The following is a 24,648-nucleotide window of genomic DNA, read 5'->3' as shown; positions in this document are numbered from 1 at the left end:
CCCTATGTCTGGTTCAAACTTGGTTTTTACAGGCTTCATACAGGTTAGTTGGTGCTACAAAAGCACAAGACCAGCAGATGGCTTTCTGCCCATACCAAAGGTATGCTAACAATATGGTGGCAGTGGTGCATTTCAATCTGATTAAATCACATCTCCATCATCCTGGGGAAAGATCTGACACTAACTGCTGACAAAAGAATGCCCTTTCTGCACCACTGACCTTACATACATAGTTTGCAATCTAGCTGAACTTTGTTTCATCAAAGACATGATTTGCATTATGCTTTTTGGCCTCTGTGGTTAGTCCTGAAGCTCAGACAGTGGCTAAAATAACAACTTCAGCTACCAAAATCTGGCTGCAACTTAGTGCTGTAATCTTCAAGGGTATAAATAGTGGAGCCACAATTACTGTTAACAGCACACCAACCCCCACCACAATGGTGCCAAGAGACACAGCTATAATTGTGGTGTCAGCAGCATCCACTATGTACTTCTTGTATAGATGACACGGTTGTTCTACTTATGCATGCAGAAAAGCTTCAGTCAGGCGAAGGTTATGTGAGTTTGCCAATTGCCAGAATGGATAGGCACAGTGATATTGTGATTTCTCTATGCGCAGCATGATACTAAGCTTAGCTGATATAGGTGTGTGTGTGTGTGTGTCAGCTTCCCACCAGACAAGTACCTCTAGCCTGCTGCCATTACCTGCTATCAAAACAGTGGTAATGTCAAAGATGTCTGTTTGATATCACTAAACCTGGAAATAACAGTCTAAAGCAATCCTGCCAACATTCTTTGCAGGAGTCAAAGATGCCATGCCTTCAGTCTGCAATAATACTAATAATTTTTGGTGCAAGGTATTTTGTTCAAAACCAAATGAAAAGGTAAGCCTGTGCACTGAGGTCACCTGTGCACAAAGACCTGTTTGCCTTTTGCAATGGGGTGACTGTATTGAGAGGTTTGACTGTAACTCTGTTGAGATGAATGATAACGTGCTCTACATATAATAATGGAAGGTTATTGAACTGTGTCACCAAATAATGTGTTGACATCGCAGTAATAGTCATGTCCAAGTCCTCCCTGAAGGCATAACTTTCGGATGTTGTTCTGAAAGCGAAAATGCAACTAACCCTAACTGCTTGCAGGTTGGTTTAGTGTGCTCTGGTTCATCCCACTGCTCAATGTCTATCTTTTTTTCCTTTTTCTTCATATCATGCACTTGTTTTACAAGGTGCATCAATTCTCTATCTTTTTCATCGAATGCAAAATCAGCAGGTGGCACCAATGACTAGTATTCCTCATCCTCCTGATGCTTTGTTTTTTATTTTATTTTCAAGCTAAGTATCTAACTGCTGTATTCCTGCTGTTGAACTCTAGTCTCTGGCATTCATTCACCACTCTCTTGCAGCAGAGGTTCCAGTCAACCTCCAGCTCCCAAGCTCTGGCACCTAACTCCAATGACATATTTTTCTGGAACAGCACATGTGTGGGATGCTGTTCCAGAAAAAATATCTGCTTTCAGTCACAACAGTAGCATTCCCAACAATGAAAACACACAACATAATATAATACAACATAACTTCGAATGTCATTCCAGAAGTTCCAATATCTGCCATTGTTACAGTGAAACAAAGGGTATTTTCTTCTCCAGGAATGTTACATTTTAGGCATTCTAATGCAAGAATACACAACTTAATCCATCTAGCCTTGCATATTTGTAAGTCTTTGACCTACACACCATCAGCAATATTTATATTCAATGAAAATAAACTGTACTTTTAGGACAATTCATCCATGGCAATAAATAAACTGTACTTTGAGGACAATTCATCCACGGCAATAAATAAACTGTACTGTGAGAACAATTCATCCATGGCAATAAATAAACTGTACTTTGAGGACATTTCATCTATGGCAATAACTGATAGTACAACCAGATCCAAAAATTTGAACCGACTACTCACATAGAACTTGCATGATGTTCAATGTGACAGTCACATTCAGCCTTCATAACCAACAATCTGTAGGAATGTTCATTTACCTCTGATGCATTGGTGGGCAAAATCTAATGATAAATCATTAATGAAAGCTGGAGACACTGCCCTTTAAAAATAATAACCAAAAGTTAACATTAGCTGGTCATCTTAACTTGTAGGTCTAACCTTTTTCAATGTTCATTTGCAGGTGAAACAAAAGGTATTTTACTTCTGATTCCTTGATAAGCTAGAGTTTGCCTTCCATATGAAATGAGCACTTCTTAATCTGTCTCGTAACTGCAGTCAATTTAAATCATTTACATTATTCTGGTTCTAGTAACCAGTCAACAACATTTATATTTCAGTATAAAGCAATTCACAAACCTCATTAATTGGGATCATAATAATACACTTGAAAATTGTGGTCTCAAGGTTTTAAGTGTGAATTTAATTTCAAGCATAATCCAAAATAGCGATGTAAAAGTTTATGATCTGTGCAAAAACTGAACATAACTACGTAAATCTTATAGTGATTCTACAATATACTTTGGTTTAAAAACAATATCAAAAGACCTTAATATGACCTGAGCAATGCAGTATATTGAAACAGTAACCTGACCTGAGCAGTAAAGTATCTTCAAAATGGTATCATCTACAGAAAACAAGAGAAAAACACTGTGGCAGCTACATTGTATAAAACAACATGTGTCTTACGTATACAGGGGCTGAACAGTCTCACATGGTTAGATCATATTATCTGTAAATGTAGACAGGATGAGAATACCCATGCTAAAGGCAGTTATATGCTGACATCTACACCAGTAACTAGATGTAGTACCAAACATGAAACAGTTCCTAAAGCCTTTGACCTGAATGACTCAGGCAATAAAATTAACACCCCTCCAGAGTGTCAGGCAATTACACGCCCCATAAATCATGACCACAGCAGTGATGGCTTAAACCTTAATGATTTCTTCATGTGTGTACATCAAAAAACAATTAGGAAATTGGAGGCCCAAATCAAAGAATTAAAACTACAGTTACATGCTATAAAATCAGCACAGGGAAGGGTTAATGAGCAAGTAACCTCATGTGAAACAGCAATTCAGACAGACTCCCAAATATCAACAGTATCAGATGCTCAGACACAGACAATCCCAGTACCAGCCAAAAGAAAATGTAAAATAACCATGCAAATAAAAACTGATACCCAAAGTAATCCTGCATTGCAAACAACAGTATCCCCCTCTCAGTCATGTGTCACACCTGCAACAGCAATAAGTGTACATCCATGGCCCACAGTTCAGACAAGTCTGTTACCTTCACCAACAACTGCATTTCCTAGTGCTCAGACAAATGTGTCAAAATCAACACGAGTAGTTCACACAACTGAAACACCAATTTCACCACCCCTTCCTCCAAGATATGTGTCTGAAATACAATCCAGAGTCCAACACACGACATCACAAACCAGAAAAGATAGGACTCTAATAATTGGCTCCTCAATTTTGAAAAGTATAATACCAAGGAGACTTTTTAAAACAGATGTACAGACTCTAAGAGGTGCAAAAATCAACAACATCACAGACAGAATAATGAACAGTGACCTAACCATATATAAATTATTATTTTAGTAGGTGGAAATGATGCCTGTGAGGGAAGGTCACTAAATCAAATCAGAACAGATTTTGCAAGTTTACTGTATGCTGCTAGGTATTGCAGCCCAAATACATGTAAAATAATGAGATCAGGACTACCTCCTCATGTGGGCACCAAGGCCAAAGAAATCAATGATCTGATAATTGACCTATGTGAAGACTTCAACCTACAGTACATTCCACAATACACATCTTTCTTTCTTCAGAACCAGGATGTCAACCTAAGTCTCTACCACAGAGACAAAATTCCTTAAATAGAAAAGGAACCTCTCAACTACTGAGAAATATTAACATGTATGCCCCTATTTTTAAGCACTTTAATGAAGAGTGCTGTCTCTACTGTGGAGAAACTGGGCACATGACACAGGTATGCCATCATGACAAACAGATTGAGTGTTTCAGGTGCCATAAATATGGACACAAAGACTTTGTCCATCAATGTATACATATTTGGAAGCTGGCAAAGAGGAGAATGCCAACGCTTCATTTTACTATTGTAGATGCAAATGTAAATGGATTTTCAGGGTTTGTATGTGACTTTGAAGATGCTAATATATATGAACATTTAAATATAGAAATTGGATGTAAGAATGATAAAAGTAGTATGGAGACAATCTCAGTGAGTACCCCATTGCATGATGACATACATATAATTAATATGAAACTAAATACAAAAGGTTTTAACATAGGTCACTTAAATTTACAAGGTATAGTGGGAAAGATAGACCAGATTAAGTTAATGTTGTCTACCAAGGAAAATAATATACATGTTTTAGGACTCACTGAAACCAAATTAAATGCTAACCACAATGATGATCTATTTCACTGTCAAGGCTACAATAAACCATTACGTAGGGACAGAGAGACAGCGGGGAGGGGGGGTGTTGTCTTGTTGTATACATTAGGGAAGATGTAAATGTAAAAAGGCAACTTGACTTGGAGTCACATGAAATTGAGAGTATCTGGGTGGAAATTTTTCAAAATAATGCAAAATCATTCCTAGCTGGTTTCATTTATAGGCCACCTTCCTCCAAAGCATTTTGGAATGATAACTTTTTGAAACAAATGGAAAATGTTCTAGCACAGGAGAAAGAAACATATATACTCAGAGATATAAATAAGGACCTTCTCAATACTCAAATAAGGAACAACTGGATGGAATTTATTGAATCATTAGGCCTAGACCAGCTGGTAAATGAGCCTACAAGGGTAACAAAAAAATCGAGCACTCTTATTGATCACATTTATATCAACCTACCAGACAATGTGGCTTGTGTTAATGTACCGAATTTTGGTCTTAGTGACCACTATCCTACATTTTTGACAAGAAAGGTTAAATGCAAGAAAAATAAGAAAAATACATATAAAACGATCAATTATAGATCGTTCAAAAGTTTTAATGAAGAACAATTTCTCAATGACCTATATAAAGTTCCATGGAATATGATCCAAAATTTGGATGACATAGATGAAGCCGTGAGGGTGTGGACCGACTTATTCATGGATGTAGTATCTAAGCATGCACCACTGAAAGTACATAGAGTAAAGACTGAAATTCAACCTAATTGGCTTACTACTGAAATCCTAGATGCTATGAAAACATGAGACAAATTCAAGGCTATGGAAACCATGCACAATATAAAGTATGGAGAAATAAAATAACAAGTATGATTAAAAAAGCTAAAAAAAACTTATTATCAATCATTGCTTGAAAACAAAAAGAGCAACACAAACTCCATTTGGAAAGTCTTCAATGAACTCACTGGAGGAACGCACAAAAAACAGACAAATAAAATTCACTCACTTCTGGTAAATGACACCACAGTCACTGATGAAACTGACATTGCAAATGTTTTCAATGATTTTTTCACCAACATTACCACAAAGTTAAAAGAACCAGTGATAGAAAACAACTTTAATGAACTGAAAAAGTTCTGCAGCAGCAAAATCTCTAAGGAGGTATGTTTCTCTATCCCACCAATATAAAAAAAACTTTGTTAAAAAATGTCTCAGTGAACTTGATACCAAGAAAGCTACAGGACTCGATCAGATTGGTCCACAACTCATTAAATCTTCTGCCTTTGCTATTGTAGATAGCATAACATTCATAATTAATTTAAGTATTGCAACCTCATCTGTCCCCAAAATATGGAAAACTGCAAAAGTAACTCCTATTCACAAATCTGGTTCTAAGGATGATGCTGATAACTACCAACCAATCTCAATACTACCAAACTTGTCAAAATTGATTGAAAAACATGTCCATGACTCATTCATGTCATATTTAACCAAACACTTGCTGTTACACCCTAATCAATCAGGCTTTAGACAGAACCATTCCTGTGAGACTGCCTTGATCTCCCTAACTGATAAATGGTTTCAAGCACTTGACCAAGGTAGAATAATAGGAACTGTGTAGATTTCAGGAAAGCTTTTGACATGGTGGATCATGAAATCCTTTTGAAGAAAATGAAAATCTACCAGTGTGATGAAAGAACAATTAGATGGTTTACTTGTTACTTAAATGAGAGAACACAACATGTTTACATAAATAATGTTCTGTCTGAACCTGAAACAATCAGACATGGAGTATCACAAGGCTCAATTTTAGGTCCATTACTGTTCATTTTATTTATTAATGACCTACCACTTTTACTAAGAGACTCAATATCATCTACAGATCTCTATGCAGATGACACAACACTGTCAGACATCCAAACACAAAGCATGAACTCAAAATTTCTTTACAGAATGCCCTAAACAAACTGGAAAACTGGTGCACATGTAATGGCATGGTGGTAAATACTGGAAAAACTAAAATATTACTTAGCTCAACACGGCAAAGAAAGACAAATCTTGATAGTGATGAACTATGTCTGACATGGAAGGATAAAAATCTGCAAATGGTCTGTCATGATAGACTACTTGGTGTTCTGGTAGATAATAACCTATCATGGACTGAACATATCAAACATATCAGTAAAAAAGTCAATTCACGTTTATGGCTTCTCAGTAGGATAAGACATTTTCTCCCTGAAAGGCACAGAAAACTATTTTATAACAGTTACATACAACCCTATTTGGACTACTGTAGTACAGTATGGGGTAATTCAAATGATAAAAACATAGCAAAGCTGGCACATCTTCAAAAAAGAGCATTTGGGCTAATATCAATCCAGAAAGAAAGCAAGGAAAGTTTAGCTGGTAGGTTAAAAATATTACCTATTAAAGACTGAATCTGTTTGAGAAAAGCCAAATTAATGTACAGGATATCCCATAATAGTGCTCCTGAATATTTACAATCACTATTCCAGTATAGGCTACCTGGTAATACTCCCCACCTGCGATCCATGTCTACCAAACAGTATAAAATTCCCAAACCAAATAAGGAGTTATTTAAAAAAAGTTTCCAATACTCTGGAACTCTGCTCTGGAATAGTATTCCAGTTGAGATTAGAAATGCCCACTCTATTTCCTTCTTCCAAACCCAATATATCCAGTGGCTTCAGAGATGCAGCTTAAATAAATAAATTCCTTTGTATGAGGGCCTCAAGGTAGATTAGTTTTTAGCTAATTGTGTTACCCTCTTTAAATAAGGTCATTATTATTATTATTATTATTATTCAGTTTGCCTAAAATCTGAGAAAACCACCCTTTCAGTATAAAAATTAACACACCTCTGTAAAATTGTTTGTCGAACTGAATTCAATGCTAATGTCCTATTCACAAATTGGATCTGAGTATCACTGTAGTTTCCTGCTTGCCTTGCATCTTTGCAATCCTGGGTTTGAGTCCTAAATAAATGGTCACCCATCAATCTAACAGACTACCAATGGTTGGTAAACATCTTCACAAGTGACTATGTAACATACTGTGATATCGTTTATTTTTTTCGGGCTCAATCTTCATACTTTGTATTAAAAAAACACATTTTCATGGGTATGAGGTTTTGCCTGTCAAAGTGTGCATAATAATTGGTATTTAATTTTGTGGCATAGCCTCTACAAATACTCAGAAAGAAAAATTAAATATGAATAAAGCTAAGCCAAATCAAATGGCGGTCACTTCAATGTTTAAAACAATACTACCACATGTATAAGCGAAACCCCCAGGGAGGTATGAGCATAATTATTGCTGTTATAGGTGGCAAATTCATATTTGAAGAAACTCGTCTGTTTTCTTGGAAATGGGTCATTTACAGTTGCTATAAATGGCAAATAAGGAAAGTACCCTTATGCTAATCTTATGCAGCAGTCATCTTTTTAAGAATATTCTCCAATTTATGAGTGAAACTCAGGAGATGATAATAAAACCAACCAAAACAACTTTTTATTATTTTTAAAAAATTGTTTCATGAATATAAAAAGCATGGTGTGTAAAACATAATTTGGTGAACAAAAGCATGATGATTACACCAAAAGCGTAATGGAAGCCGATGCAGCCAATAACACTTAAACAATTCCACAACCTCTATGAGCACAAATAAAACAACTGTCAAAAACAACACATACAACACGTTTTCATCTAAGAGTTCAACATCAAAGAAAGCCAATGCCACCAAAGTGTGAAGAAGCTAACTAAACTGAAAGATATTGGAAACACTCCTTTGCTTGTGCTGCCTCATTTACATGCCAACTTAAACTTCTAGACTTGGCAATAATTAAATGTACAAGGAATAAATAAAATTACACTTCCACAACTGGTATGCTATAAACAGGTCATGGAGGACATCACAGGTAAGGAAGGTCTTACTGGTGATGATCAGTGCACAGTATTAGTGAAACTTGCAACCTCATTAATCGAGCCAATTCAGACTGAATGGATAATTGCAGCTCACACAACAATGAATGAAAGATTGGAAATAATTCAGTGGTTTGGAGCAACCTGGACTTGTTTAATTCTGCAGTTTGGGGATTTTTTATCTGACAACATTTGTGAGTACCATAAGACTCTGAACACAATGTTAATATGGTGGCTTTGTCCTGAAATCTGTAAAGAACTTTAATATTCTACTACAAGTACGTAGTATTTCATTAAAGATAGTGTGTCAAGCAATAGTTCTAGTATTTTACAGCCTATTCTTTCTGATTAAAACTGTACATAAAAAATAAAATGTACCTTCAGGAGGATTTAAATTTTTCAAAACAACTGTACTCAAACAAAGGATCGATCTGAAAAAGTATTAAATTTAATTTTCATACACTAGTATTTTATTATTCTTTCTTTTGTTTTCAATATTACTAATGTTTCAGTGCCTTATGCTTTACTCATTCCTCTCTGTCCTTATTTATCCCACACATTATGCTTTTCCCCTTCCTCTCTCTCCTTGTTTATCTCACGTGTGAATTGAAATAATATAAAATGCTTTATATTTCTTTTTTCAAAGGGTTAAGATAAAACAAACACATGTCAAAGCTAATGTTTTATTATCTGATTACAGTATTGATCTTATCTGATTACAGTATTGATCTTATCTGATTACAGTATTGATCTTATCTGATTATAGTATTGATCTTATCTGATTACAGTATTTATCTTATCTGATTACAGTATTGATCTTATCTGATTACAGTATTGATCTTATCTGATTACAGTACTGATCTTATCTGATTACAGTATTTATCTTATCTGATTACAGTATTGATCTTATCTGATTATAGTATTGATCTTATCTGATTACAGTATTGATCTTATCTGATTACAGTATTGATCTTATCTGATTACAGTATTGATCTTATCTGATTACAGTATTGATCTTATCTGATTACAGTATTGATCTTATCTGATTATAGTATTGATCTTATCTGATTACAGTATTGATCTTATCTGATTACAGTATTGATCTTATCTGATTACAGTATTGATCTTATCTGATTACAGTATTGATCTTGATTTATCAAGTACTAGCAGCATTATTTGTCTTTAAGAATGAAACACTGTAAGAAAAGGTCCCTTGTGTCAACATCATGTGGATTTTTTTTTTCACTGTGCCTTTAAATTCATGGCTGAGGCAACAATGAAAACCTCAAAAACTGATTCCCCACAAAAAGTTCTGATATTACAGAAAGTTTTAAGAATTTGTTCTGCATGTGACATAAATAGAGTTCCAACTTAATCAAACCTATGTTTCTCCTACCTCATAAACTTTGCTGTAATTTTCTATGCTCATTTCTCTAAACTTCTGCCACAAGTTAAGAAGCTCAGGATCTCCTGACCAACAGAAAACCAAAAACAAAAACCAATGTTAAATTATGATAATTGTGTCATTCTGCATGTAAATGTTATACATTATGCATTAAAATCTTTCATACAACCTGCCCCCCCCCCAAAAAAAAAAATTAGTACCTTACATGGTAGAAATACAGTTTGTAAAATGATAAATGTAGTAAAACCTGGCATGGCAGAAATAAGTTTGTAAGCTCTAAATGAAACCATAAATATAGTAAAACCTTACATGGCTGAAATAACAATTTCTGAGCTTTAAACGATACCATAAAGATAGCAAAAAATGACCACAGTAGAGACCTCTATGCTACTAAAGCAGAACACCAGTAGCCTTGCTCGCAAGTCTAGTTGAACTGCAAAAAACACAGACATTGATCTGTCATTTCAAAATGTGCCAGCAGATCAAGGTCTATGTTGTCTGTTCTACTGATTACTCCTGACAAACTTCATGGACTCTGATCTGCCATCACATGATGTATTGGCAGATCTGGGTCTGTGCAGTTTGCAATAGGACTCAACTTAAAATTAAGTATATATGGTATAACACTGGTTCTTTTTCTTATATTTCAAACCATTTTTAATCTCTGTATAACTGCCACCAGTATATTAATGATATAGTTTTGAGGTCACTTAATAGACACCTATACATCAATGACATAATTTGTGGTTGTTTAAAGGACTTTAAAGAAAGGTTTCACTGTTAAATGAAACTGGTGTACAAAGGTCACTCAAGGGACCAAACAATTTTTCCCTTGTAAACAGCATCTTTAAACAGGGTGTAGAAGAGAATATATAACCAAAATAAGGAGTTTATAAATAACCTTACTTAATAGGTGTCTTAACATCAATGTGTACGCCAGGAAAGGATCATCACCACCACATTTCTTTTGGTATGGCTACTGCCTCTTCTACCGTGGTAAACAATGAAGAACCAATTGTTTTGACTTTTATACAGAAAAAGTAAAATTATATATTAACAGGTAAATATCATTTCAACTAGTTAACAAGACATTTTGTCTTGTTAACTAGTTGAAATTATATTTACCTGTTACAATTTACTTTTGATTAGTGAACAGTGTTTTTGTGGCAATGAAATCTCCACTGTCGCATGGGCTGTATGGCAATCACAGTCATGGCAAATTTTGGACTATAAGTGTATACAGTTTGAAAGCAGAGCATGTTGACATCAATCACAATCAGAACACACAATTCTGTATATAAGTCAAAACGATTGGTTGTGGATGCATTGGTACAATGTACATGGGTAGGTGGATGTATTGATACAGTGTTCAATGATGACTGGATGTACTGATACAGCATACATGGATGGGTGGATGTACTGATACAGCATACATGGATGGGTGGATGTACGGATACAGCATGCATAGATGAGTGGATGCACTGATACAGCATACATGGATGGGTGGATGTACTGATACAGCATATATGGATGAGTGGATGCACTCATACAGCATACATGGATGAGCGGATGCACTGATACAGCATACATGGATGGGTGGATGGACTGATACAGAGTACATAGATGTGGGGATGTATTGATACAGTGTACATGGATGGGTAGATGTACTGACACAGCATACATGGATGAGTGGATGTACTGATACAGCATACATGGATGGGTGGATGTACTGATACAGCATACATGGATGAGTGGATGTACTGATACAGCATACATGGATGAGTGGATGTACTGATACAGCATACATGGATGAGTGGATGTACAGATACAGCATACATAGATTGAGTGGATGCACTGATACAGCGTACATGGATGAGTGGATGCACTGATACAGCATACTTGGATGGGTGGATGTACTGATACAGCATACATGGATGAGTGGATGTACTGATACATCATACATGGATGAGTGGATGTACTGATACAGCATACATGGACGGGTGGATGTACTGATACAGCATACATAGATTGAGTGGATGTACTGATACAGCATACATGGATGAGTGGATGTACGGATACAGCATGCATTGATGAGTGGATGCACTGATACAGCATACATGGATGGGTGGATGTACTGATACAGCATATATGGATCAGTGGATGCACTGATACAGCATACATGGATGAGCGGATGCACTGATACAGCATATATGGATGGGTAGATGGACTGATACAGCATACATGGATGAGTGGATGTACTGATACAGTGTACATGGATGGGCAGATGTACTGATACAGCATATATGGATGAGTGGATGCACTGATACAGCATACATGGATGAGCAGATGCACTGATACAGCATACATGGATTGAGTGGATGTACTGATACAGCATACATAGATGAGTGGATGTACTGATACAGCATACATGAATGAGTGGATGCACTGATACAGCATACATGGATGAGTGGATGCACTGACACAGCATACATGGACTGAGTGGATGCACTGATACAGCATATTTGGATAAGTGGATGCACTGATACAGCATACATGGATGAGTTGATGTACTGATACAGTGTACATGGATGGGTGGATGTACTGATACAGCATACATGGATGAGTGGATGTACTGATACATCATACATGGATGAGTGGATGTACTGATACAGCATACATGGACTGAGTGGATGCACTGATACAGCATATTTGGATAAGTGGATGCACTGATACAGCATACATGGATGAGTTGATGTACTGATACAGTGTACATGGATGGGTGGATGTACTGATACAGCATACATGGATGAGTGGATCTACTGATACAGCATACATGGATGAGTGGATGTACTGATACAGCATACATGGATGGGTGGATCTACTGATACAGCATACATGGATGAGTGGATGTACTGATACAGCATACACAGATGAGTGGATGTACTGATACAGTATACATGGATGGGTGGATGTACTGATACAGTATACATGGATGGGTGGATGTACTGATACAGCATACATGGATGAGTGGATGTACTGATACAGCATACATCGATGGGTGGATCTACTGATACAGCATACATGGATGAGTGGATGTACTGATACAGCATACATACATGAGTGGATGTACTGATACAGTATACATGGATGAGTGGATGTACTGATACAACATACATAGATTGAGTGGATGCACTGATACAGCATACATAGATGAGTGGATGTACTGATACAGCATACATGGATGAGTGGATGCACTGATACAGCATACATGGATGAGTGGATGCACTGATACAGCATACATGGATGGGTGGATGCACTGATACAGCATACATGGATGAGCAGATGCACTGATACAGCATACATGGATGGGTAGATGAACTGATACAGTGCACATGGATGGGTGGATGTACTGATACAGCATACATGGATGAGTGGATGTACTGATACAGCATACATGGATGAGTGGATGTACTGATGCAGCATACATGGATGGGTGGATCTACTGATACAGCATACATGGATGAGTGGATGTACTGATACAGCATACATAGATGAGTGGATGTACTGATACAGTATACATGGATGGGTGGATGTACTGATACAGCATACATGGATGAGTGGATGTACTGATACAGCATACATGGATGGGTGGATCTACTGATACAGCATACATGGATGAGTGGATGTACTGATACAGCATACATGGATGAGTGGATGTACTGATACAGTATACATGGATGAGTGGATGTACTGATACAGCATACATGGATGAGTGGATGTACTGATACAGCATACATGGATGGGTGGATCTACTGATACAGCATACATGGATGAGTGGATGTACTGATACAGCATACATACATGAGTGGATGTACTGACACAGTATACATGGATGAGTGGATGTACTGATACAACATACATAGATAGAGTGGATGCACTGATACAGCATCCATAGATGAGTGGATGTACTGATACAGCATACATGGATGAGTGGATGTACTGATACAGCATACATGGATGGGTGGATCTACTGATACAGCATACATGGATGAGTGGATGTACTGATACAGCATACATACATGAGTGGATGTACTGACACAGTATACATGGATGAGTGGATGTACTGATACAACATACATAGATAGAGTGGATGCACTGATACAGCATCCATAGATGAGTGGATGTACTGATACAGCATACATGGATGAGTGGATGCACTGATACAGCATACATGGATGAGTGGATGCACTGATACAGCATACATGGATGGGTGGATGTACTGATACAGCATACATGGATGGGTGGATCTACTGATACAGCATACATGGATGAGTGGATGTACTGATACAGCATACATAGATGAGTGGATGTACTGATACAGTATACATGGATGGGTGGATGTACTGAATCAGTATACATGGATGGGTGGATGTACTGATACAGCATACATGGATGAGTGGATGTACTGATACAGCATACATGGATCGGTGGATCTACTGATACAGCATACATGGATGAGTGGATGTACTGATACAGCATACATACATGAGTGGATGTACTGATACAGTATACATGGATGAGTGGATGTACTGATACAACATACATAGATTGAGTGGATGCACTGATACAGCATACATAGATGAGTGGATGTACTGATACAGCATACATGGATGAGTGGATGCACTGATACAGCATACATGGATGAGTGGATGCACTGATACAGCATACATGGATGAGTGGATGTACAGATACAGCATACATAGATTGAGTGGATGCACTGATACAGCGTACATGGATGAGTGGATGCACTGATACAGCATACTTGGATGGGTGGATGTACTGATACAGCATACATGGATGAGTGGATGTACTGATACATCATACATGGATGAGTGGATGTACTGATACAGCATACATGGACGGGTGGATGTACTGATACAGCATACATAGATTGAGTGGATGTACTGATACAGCATACATGGATGAGTGGATGTACGGATACAGCATGCATTGATGAGTGGATGCACTGATACAGCATACATGGATGGGTGGATGTACTGATACAGCATATATGGATCAGTGGATGCACTGATACAGCATACATGGATGAGCGGATGCACTGATACAGCATATATGGATGGGTAGATGGACTGATACAGCATACATGGATGAGTGGATGTACTGATACAGTGTACATGGATGGGCAGATGTACTGATACAGCATATATGGATGAGTGGATGCACTGATACAGCATACATGGATGAGCAGATGCACTGATACAGCATACATGGATTGAGTGGATGTACTGATACAGCATACATAGATGAGTGGATGTACTGATACAGCATACATGAATGAGTGGATGCACTGATACAGCATACATGGATGAGTGGATGCACTGACACAGCATACATGGACTGAGTGGATGCACTGATACAGCATATTTGGATAAGTGGATGCACTGATACAGCATACATGGATGAGTTGATGTACTGATACAGTGTACATGGATGGGTGGATGTACTGATACAGCATACATGGATGAGTGGATGTACTGATACATCATACATGGATGAGTGGATGTACTGATACAGCATACATGGACTGAGTGGATGCACTGATACAGCATATTTGGATAAGTGGATGCACTGATACAGCATACATGGATGAGTTGATGTACTGATACAGTGTACATGGATGGGTGGATGTACTGATACAGCATACATGGATGAGTGGATGTACTGATACAGCATACATGGATGAGTGGATGTACTGATACAGCATACATGGATGGGTGGATCTACTGATACAGCATACATGGATGAGTGGATGTACTGATACAGCATACACAGATGAGTGGATGTACTGATACAGTATACATGGATGGGTGGATGTACTGATACAGTATACATGGATGGGTGGATGTACTGATACAGCATACATGGATGAGTGGATGTACTGATACAGCATACATCGATGGGTGGATCTACTGATACAGCATACATGGATGAGTGGATGTACTGATACAGCATACATACATGAGTGGATGTACTGATACAGTATACATGGATGAGTGGATGTACTGATACAACATACATAGATTGAGTGGATGCACTGATACAGCATACATGGATGAGTGGATGTACTGATACAGCATACATGGATGAGTGGATGCACTGATACAGCATACATGGATGAGTGGATGTACTGATACAGCATACATGGATGGGTGGATCTACTGATACAGCATACATGGATGAGTGGATGTACTGATACAGCATACATACATGAGTGGATGTACTGACACAGTATACATGGATGAGTGGATGTACTGATACAACATACATAGATAGAGTGGATGCACTGATACAGCATCCATAGATGAGTGGATGTACTGATACAGCATACATGGATGAGTGGATGTACTGATACAGCATACATGGATGGGTGGATCTACTGATACAGCATACATGGATGAGTGGATGTACTGATACAGCATACATACATGAGTGGATGTACTGACACAGTATACATGGATGAGTGGATGTACTGATACAACATACATAGATAGAGTGGATGCACTGATACAGCATCCATAGATGAGTGGATGTACTGATACAGCATACATGGATGAGTGGATGCACTGATACAGCATACATGGATGAGTGGATGCACTGATACAGCATACATGGATGGGTGGATGTACTGATACAGCATACATGGATGGGTGGATCTACTGATACAGCATACATGGATGAGTGGATGTACTGATACAGCATACATAGATGAGTGGATGTACTGATACAGTATACATGGATGGGTGGATGTACTGAATCAGTATACATGGATGGGTGGATGTACTGATACAGCATACATGGATGAGTGGATGTACTGATACAGCATACATGGATCGGTGGATCTACTGATACAGCATACATGGATGAGTGGATGTACTGATACAGCATACATACATGAGTGGATGTACTGATACAGTATACATGGATGAGTGGATGTACTGATACAACATACATAGATTGAGTGGATGCACTGATACAGCATACATAGATGAGTGGATGTACTGATACAGCATACATGGATGAGTGGATGCACTGATACAGCATACATGGATGAGTGGATGCACTGATACAGCATACATGGATGAGTGGATGTACAGATACAGCATACATAGATTGAGTGGATGCACTGATACAGCGTACATGGATGAGTGGATGCACTGATACAGCATACTTGGATGGGTGGATGTACTGATACAGCATACATGGATGAGTGGATGTACTGATACATCATACATGGATGAGTGGATGTACTGATACAGCATACATGGACGGGTGGATGTACTGATACAGCATACATAGATTGAGTGGATGTACTGATACAGCATACATGGATGAGTGGATGTACGGATACAGCATGCATTGATGAGTGGATGCACTGATACAGCATACATGGATGGGTGGATGTACTGATACAGCATATATGGATCAGTGGATGCACTGATACAGCATACATGGATGAGCGGATGCACTGATACAGCATATATGGATGGGTAGATGGACTGATACAGCATACATGGATGAGTGGATGTACTGATACAGTGTACATGGATGGGCAGATGTACTGATACAGCATATATGGATGAGTGGATGCACTGATACAGCATACATGGATGAGCAGATGCACTGATACAGCATACATGGATTGAGTGGATGTACTGATACAGCATAGATAGATGAGTGGATGTACTGATACAGCATACATGAATGAGTGGATGCACTGATACAGCATACATGGATGAGTGGATGCACTGACACAGCATACATGGACTGAGTGGATGCACTGATACAGCATATTTGGATAAGTGGATGCACTGATACAGCATACATGGATGAGTTGATGTACTGATACAGTGTACATGGATGGGTGGATGTACTGATACAGCATACATGGATGAGTGGATGTACTGATACATCATACATGGATGAGTGGATGTACTGATACAGCATACATGGACTGAGTGGATGCACTGATACAGCATATTTGGATAAGTGGATGCACTGATACAGCATACATGGATGAGTTGATGTACTGATACAGTGTACATGGATGGGTGGATGTACTGATACAGCATACATGGATGAGTGGATGTACTGATACAGCATACATGGATGAGTGGATGTACTGATACAGCATACATGGATGGGTGGATCTACTGATACAGCATACATGGATGAGTGGATGTACTGATACAGCATACACAGATGAGTGGATGTACTGATACAGTATACATGGATGGGTGGATGTACTGATACAGTATACATGGATGGGTGGATGTACTGATACAGCATACATGGATGAGTGGATGTACTGATACAGCATACATCGATGGGTGGATCTACTGATACAGCATACATGGATGAGTGGATGTACTGATACAGCATACATACATGAGTGGATGTACTGATACAGTATACATGGATGAGTGGATGTACTGATACAACATACATAGATTGAGTGGATGCACTGATACAGCATACATGGATGAGTGGATGTACTGATACAGCATACATGGATGAGTGGATGCACTGATACAGCATACATGGATGAGTGGATGCACTGATACAGCATACATGGATGGGTGGATGCACTGATACAGCATACATGGATGAGCGGATGCACTGATACAGCATACATGGATGGGTAGATGGACTGATACAGTGCACATGGATGGGTGGATGTACTGATACAGCATACATGGATGAGTGGATGTACTGATACAGCATACATGGATGAGTGGATGTACTGATGCAGCATACATGGATGGGTGGATCTACTGATACAGCATACATGGATGAGTGGATGTACTGATACAGCATACATAGATGAGTGGATGTACTGATACAGTATACATGGATGGGTGGATGTACTGATACAGCATACATGGATGAGTGGATGTACTGATACAGCATACATGGATGGGTGGATCTACTGATACAGCATACATGGATGAGTGGATGTACTGATACAGCATACATGGATGAGTGGATGTACTGATACAGTATACATGGATGAGTGGATGTACTGATACAGCATACATGGATGAGTGGATGTACTGATACAGCATACATGGATGGGTGGATCTACTGATACAGCATACATGGATGAGTGGATGTACTGATACAGCATACATACATGAGTGGATGTACTGACACAGTATACATGGATGAGTGGATGTACTGATACAACATACATAGATAGAGTGGATGCACTGATACAGCATCCATAGATGAGTGGATGTACTGATACAGCATACATGGATGAGTGGATGTACTGATACAGCATACATGGATGGGTGGATCTACTGATACAGCATACATGGATGAGTGGATGTACTGATACAGCATACATACATGAGTGGATGTACTGACACAGTATACATGGATGAGTGGATGTACTGATACAACATACATAGATAGAGTGGATGCACTGATACAGCATCCATAGATGAGTGGATGTACTGATACAGCATACATGGATGAGTGGATGCACTGATACAGCATACATGGATGAGTGGATGCACTGATACAGCATACATGGATGGGTGGATGTACTGATACAGCATACATGGATGGGTGGATCTACTGATACAGCATACATGGATGAGTGGATGTACTGATACAGCATACATAGATGAGTGGATGTACTGATACAGTATACATGGATGGGTGGATGTACTGAATCAGTATACATGGATGGGTGGATGTACTGATACAGCATACATGGATGAGTGGATGTACTGATACAGCATACATGGATGGGTGGATCTACTGATACAGCATACATGGATGAGTGGATGTACTGATACAGCATACATACATGAGTGGATGTACTGATACAGTATACATGGATGAGTGGATGTACTGATACAACATACATAGATTGAGTGGATGCACTGATACAGCATACATAGATGAGTGGATGTACTGATACAGCATACATGGATGAGTGGATGCACTGATACAGCATACATGGATGAGTGGATGCACTGATACAGCATACATGGATGGGTGGATGCACTGATACAGCATACATGGATGAGCGGATGCACTGATACAGCATACATGGATGGGTAGATGGACTGATACAGTGCACATGGATGGGTGGATGTACTGATACAGCATACATGGATGAGTGGATGTACTGATACAGCATACATGGATGAGTGGATGTACTGATGCAGCATACATGGATGGGTGGATCTACTGATACAGCATACATGGATGAGTGGATGTACTGATACAGCATACATAGATGATTGGATGTACTGATACAGTATACATGGATGGGTGGATGTACTGATACAGCATACATAGATGAGTGGATGTACTGATACAGTATACATGGATGAGTGGATGTACTGATACAGCATACATGGATGAGTGGATGTACTGATACAGCATACATGGATGGGTGGATCTACTGATACAGCATACATGGATGAGTGGATGTACTGATACAGCATACATACATGAGTGGATGTACTGACACAGTATACATGGATGAGTGGATGTACTGATACAACATACATAGATTGAGTGGATGCACTGATACAGCATCCATAGATGAGTGGATGTACTGATACAGCATACATGGATGAGTGGATGCACTGATACAGCATACATGGATGAGTGGATGCACTGATACAGCATACATGGATGGGTGGATGTACTGATACAGCATACATGGACTGAGTGGATGCACTAATACAGCATACATGGATGAGTGGATGTACTGATACAACATACACAGATGGGTGGATGTACTGATACAGCATACATAGATTGAGTGGATGTACTGATACAGCATACATGGATGAATGGATGTACGGATTCAGCATGCATAGATGAGTGGATGCACTGATACAGCATACATGGATGGGTGGATGTACTGATACAGCTTATATGGATGAGTGGATGCACTGATACAGCATACATGGATGAGCGGATGCACTGATACAGCATACATGGATGGGTGGATGTACTGATACAGCATACATGGATGAGTGGATGTACTGATACAGCATACATGGATGAGTGGATGTACTGATACAGCATACATGGATGACTGGATGTACTGATACAGCATACATATATTGAGTGGATGCATTGATACAGCATACATGGATGAGTGGATCTACTGATACAGCATACATGGATGAGTGGATGCACTGATACAGCATACATGGATGAGTGGATGCACTGATACAGCATACATGGATGGGTGGATGTACTGATACAGCATACATGGATGAGTGGATGTACTGATACAGAGTACATGGATGAGTATGTACTGATACAGCATACATGGACTGAGTGGATGCACGGATACAGCATATTTGGATAAGTGGATGCACTGATACAGCATACATGGATGAGTGGATGTACTGATACAGCATACATGGATGGGTGGATGTACTGATACAGCATACATGGATGAGTGGATGTACTGATACAGCATACATAGATTGAGTGGATGCACTGATACAGCATACATGGATGTGTGGATCTACTGATACAGCATACATGGATGAGTTGATGCACTGATACAGCATACATGGATGAGTGGATGCACTGATAAAGCATACATGGATGGGTGGATGTACTGATACAGCATACATGGATGAGTGGATGTACTGATACATCATACATGGATGAGTGGATGTACTGATACAGCATATATGGACTGAGTGGATGCACTGATACAGGATATTTGGATAAGTGGATGCACTGATACAGCATACATGGACGAGTTGATGTACTGATACAGTGTACATGGATGGGTGGATGTACTGATACAGCATACATGGATGAGTGGATGTACTGATACAGCATACACAGATGGGTGGATGGACTGATACAGCATACATGGATGAGTGGATGTACTGATACAGCATACATGGATGAGTGGATGCACTGATACAGCATACATGGATGAGTGGATGCACTTATACAGCATACATGGATGAGTGGATGCACTGATACAGCATACATGGATGAGTGGATGCACTGATACAGCATACATGGATGAGTGGATGCACTGATACAGCATACATGGATGGGTGGATGTACTGACACAGCATACATGGATGAGTGGATATACTGATACATCATACATGGATGCGTGGATGTACTGATACAGCATACATGGACTGAGTGGATGCACTAATACAGCATACATGGATGAGTGCATGTACTGATACAACATACATGGATGGGTGGATGTAATGATACAGCATACATAGATTGAGTGGATGTACTGATACAGCATACATGGATGGTTGGATGTACTGATACAGCATACATGGATGAGTGGATGTACTGATACAGTGTACATGGATGAGTGGATGGAATGATACAGCATACACAGATGTGTGGATGTACTGATACAACATACATGGATGAGTAGATGTACTGATACAGCATACATGGATGAGTGGATGTACTGATACAGCATACATGGATGGGTGGATGTACTGATACAGCATACATAGATTGAGTGGATGTACTGATACAGTGGACATGGATGGGTGGATGTACTGATACAGCATACATAGATTGAGTGGATGCACTGATACAGCATACATGGATGAGTGGATGTACTGATACAGCATACATGGATGGGTGGATGCATTGTAACAGTGTATAAGGATGTGTGGATGCATTGAAACAGTGTACAAGGATGTGTGGATGCATTGTTAAAGTGTACAAGGATGAGTGGATGTACTGATACAGTATACATGGATGGGTGGATGTACTGATACAGTGTACACGGATGAGTGGATGTACTGATACAGCATACATGGATGGGTGGATGTACTGATACAGTGTACAAGGATAGGTGGATGTACTGACAGCGAATATATGAATGGGTGGCTGTAATGATACAGTGTACAAGGATGTGTGGATGCATTGTTAAAGTGTACAAGGATGTGTAGATGTACTGATACAGTGTACAAGGATGTGTGGATGCATTGTAATTGTGTACAAGGATGTGTGGATGCATTGTAACAGTGTACAAGGAGGTGTGGATGCATTGTTAAAGTGTACAAAGATGAGTGGATGTACTGACACAGTGTACATGGATGGGTGGATGTACTGATACAGAGTACATGGATGGGTGGATGTACTGATACAGCATACATGGATGGGTGGATGTACTGATACAGCATACATGGATGGGTGGATGTACTGATACAGCATATTTGGATGAGTGGATGTACTGATACAGCATACATGGATGGGTGGATGTACTGATACAGAGTACATGGATGAGTGGATGTACTGATACAGCATACATGGATGGGTGGATGTACTGATACAGCATACATTGATGGGTGGATGTACTGATACAGCATACATGGATGGGTGGATGTACTGATACAGCATACATGGATAGGTGGATGTACTGATACAGAGTACATGGATGAGTGGATGTACTGATACAGCACACATGGATAGGTGGATGTACTGATACAGAGTACATGGATGAGTGGATGTACTGATACAGCATACATGGATGGGTGGATGTACTGATACAGCATACATGGATGGGTGGATGTACTGATACAGCATACATGGATAGGTGGATGTACTGATACAGAGTACATGGATGAGTGGATGTACTGATACAGCATACATGGATGGGTGGATGTACTGATACAGCATACATGGATGGGTGGATGTACTGATACAGCATACATGGATGGGTGGATTACTGATACAGAGTACATGGATGAGTGGATGTACTGATACAGCATACATGGATAGGTGGATGTACTGACAGCAAATATATGAATGGGTGGCTGTAATGATACAGTGTACAAGGATGTGTGGATGCATTGTTAAAGTGTACAAGGATGTGTGGATGTACTGATACAGTGTACATGGATATGTGAACATATTGATACAGTGTACATTGATGAGTGAATTGATTTTGACAGGTCTACCTTTTTCCATTTTCCTGTATGCCTCCATTCCAAGTTTATGTGTCTTCTGCTCTAACTGGTTGTTTGATTCCTCTTCCCTAGCAACATCTTGATTGACTTTTACATAAACCTGTGAATAATTAGTGACATCTTGATTGACTTTTACATAAACCTGTGAATAATTAGTGACATCTTGATTGACTTTTACATAAACCTGTGAATAATTAGTGACATCTTGATTGAATTTTACATAAACCTGTGAATAATTAGTGACATCTTGATTGACTTTTACATAAACCTGTGAATAATTAGTGACATCTTGATTGACTTTTACATAAACCTGTGAATAATTAGTGACATCTTGATTGACTTTAACATAAACATGTGAATAATTAGTGACATCTTGATTGACTTTTACATAAACCTGTGAATAATTAGTGACATCTTATTTGACTTTTACATAAACCTGTGAATAATTAGCAACATCTTGATTGACTATTACATAAACCTGTGAATAATTAGTGACATCTTGATTGACTTTAACATAAATAATTAGTGACATCTTGATTGACTTTTACATAAACCTGTGAATAATTAGTGACATCTTGCTTGACTTTTACATAAACCTGTGAATAATTAGTGACATCTTCATTGACTATTACATTGACCTGTGAATAATTTTGTTGGTGAAGTGTAGCAATTATTTTACCAATCCTTCCATGTAAAATTTTGATTTACAGCTGACACTAATTTTTTGTTTCTCCCTGAAAATTATTTAGTTCTGGCAGATGTCTTCTATTAGAAAATACAATCCCATACATGTTACATTTCTAGAAGAGCAAACAATGAGGTTTGTCCCTCTATTC

The 24,648-nt window shown here is 38.7% G+C and overlaps 1 protein-coding gene across 1 annotated transcript in view; it reads right to left on the bottom strand.

Moving 5' to 3' along the window:
* Nucleotides 1-24,648, bottom strand: part of LOC149785844 (putative arginine--tRNA ligase, mitochondrial) — a 95,470-nt gene that overhangs the window by 38,045 nt on the left and 32,777 nt on the right. The window contains exons 8-9 of the mRNA XM_089979805.1: nt 23,804-23,912; nt 9,771-9,844 (exon numbers count right to left, since the gene is read on the bottom strand). Coding sequence (XP_089835931.1) covers nt 9,771-9,844; nt 23,804-23,912 — 183 coding nt within the window. The remainder of the gene's footprint in view (nt 1-9,770; nt 9,845-23,803; nt 23,913-24,648) is intronic.

This window comes from Sinohyriopsis cumingii, chromosome 13 (genome assembly GCF_028554795.1).
Source record: "Sinohyriopsis cumingii isolate HCF-2022 chromosome 13, ASM2855479v2, whole genome shotgun sequence".
In the NCBI taxonomy this organism is placed as follows: Eukaryota; Metazoa; Mollusca; class Bivalvia; order Unionida; family Unionidae; genus Sinohyriopsis; species Sinohyriopsis cumingii.
The sequence above is the reverse complement of the archived record's forward strand: the minus strand, read 5'-3'. Positions and strand labels throughout refer to the sequence as shown.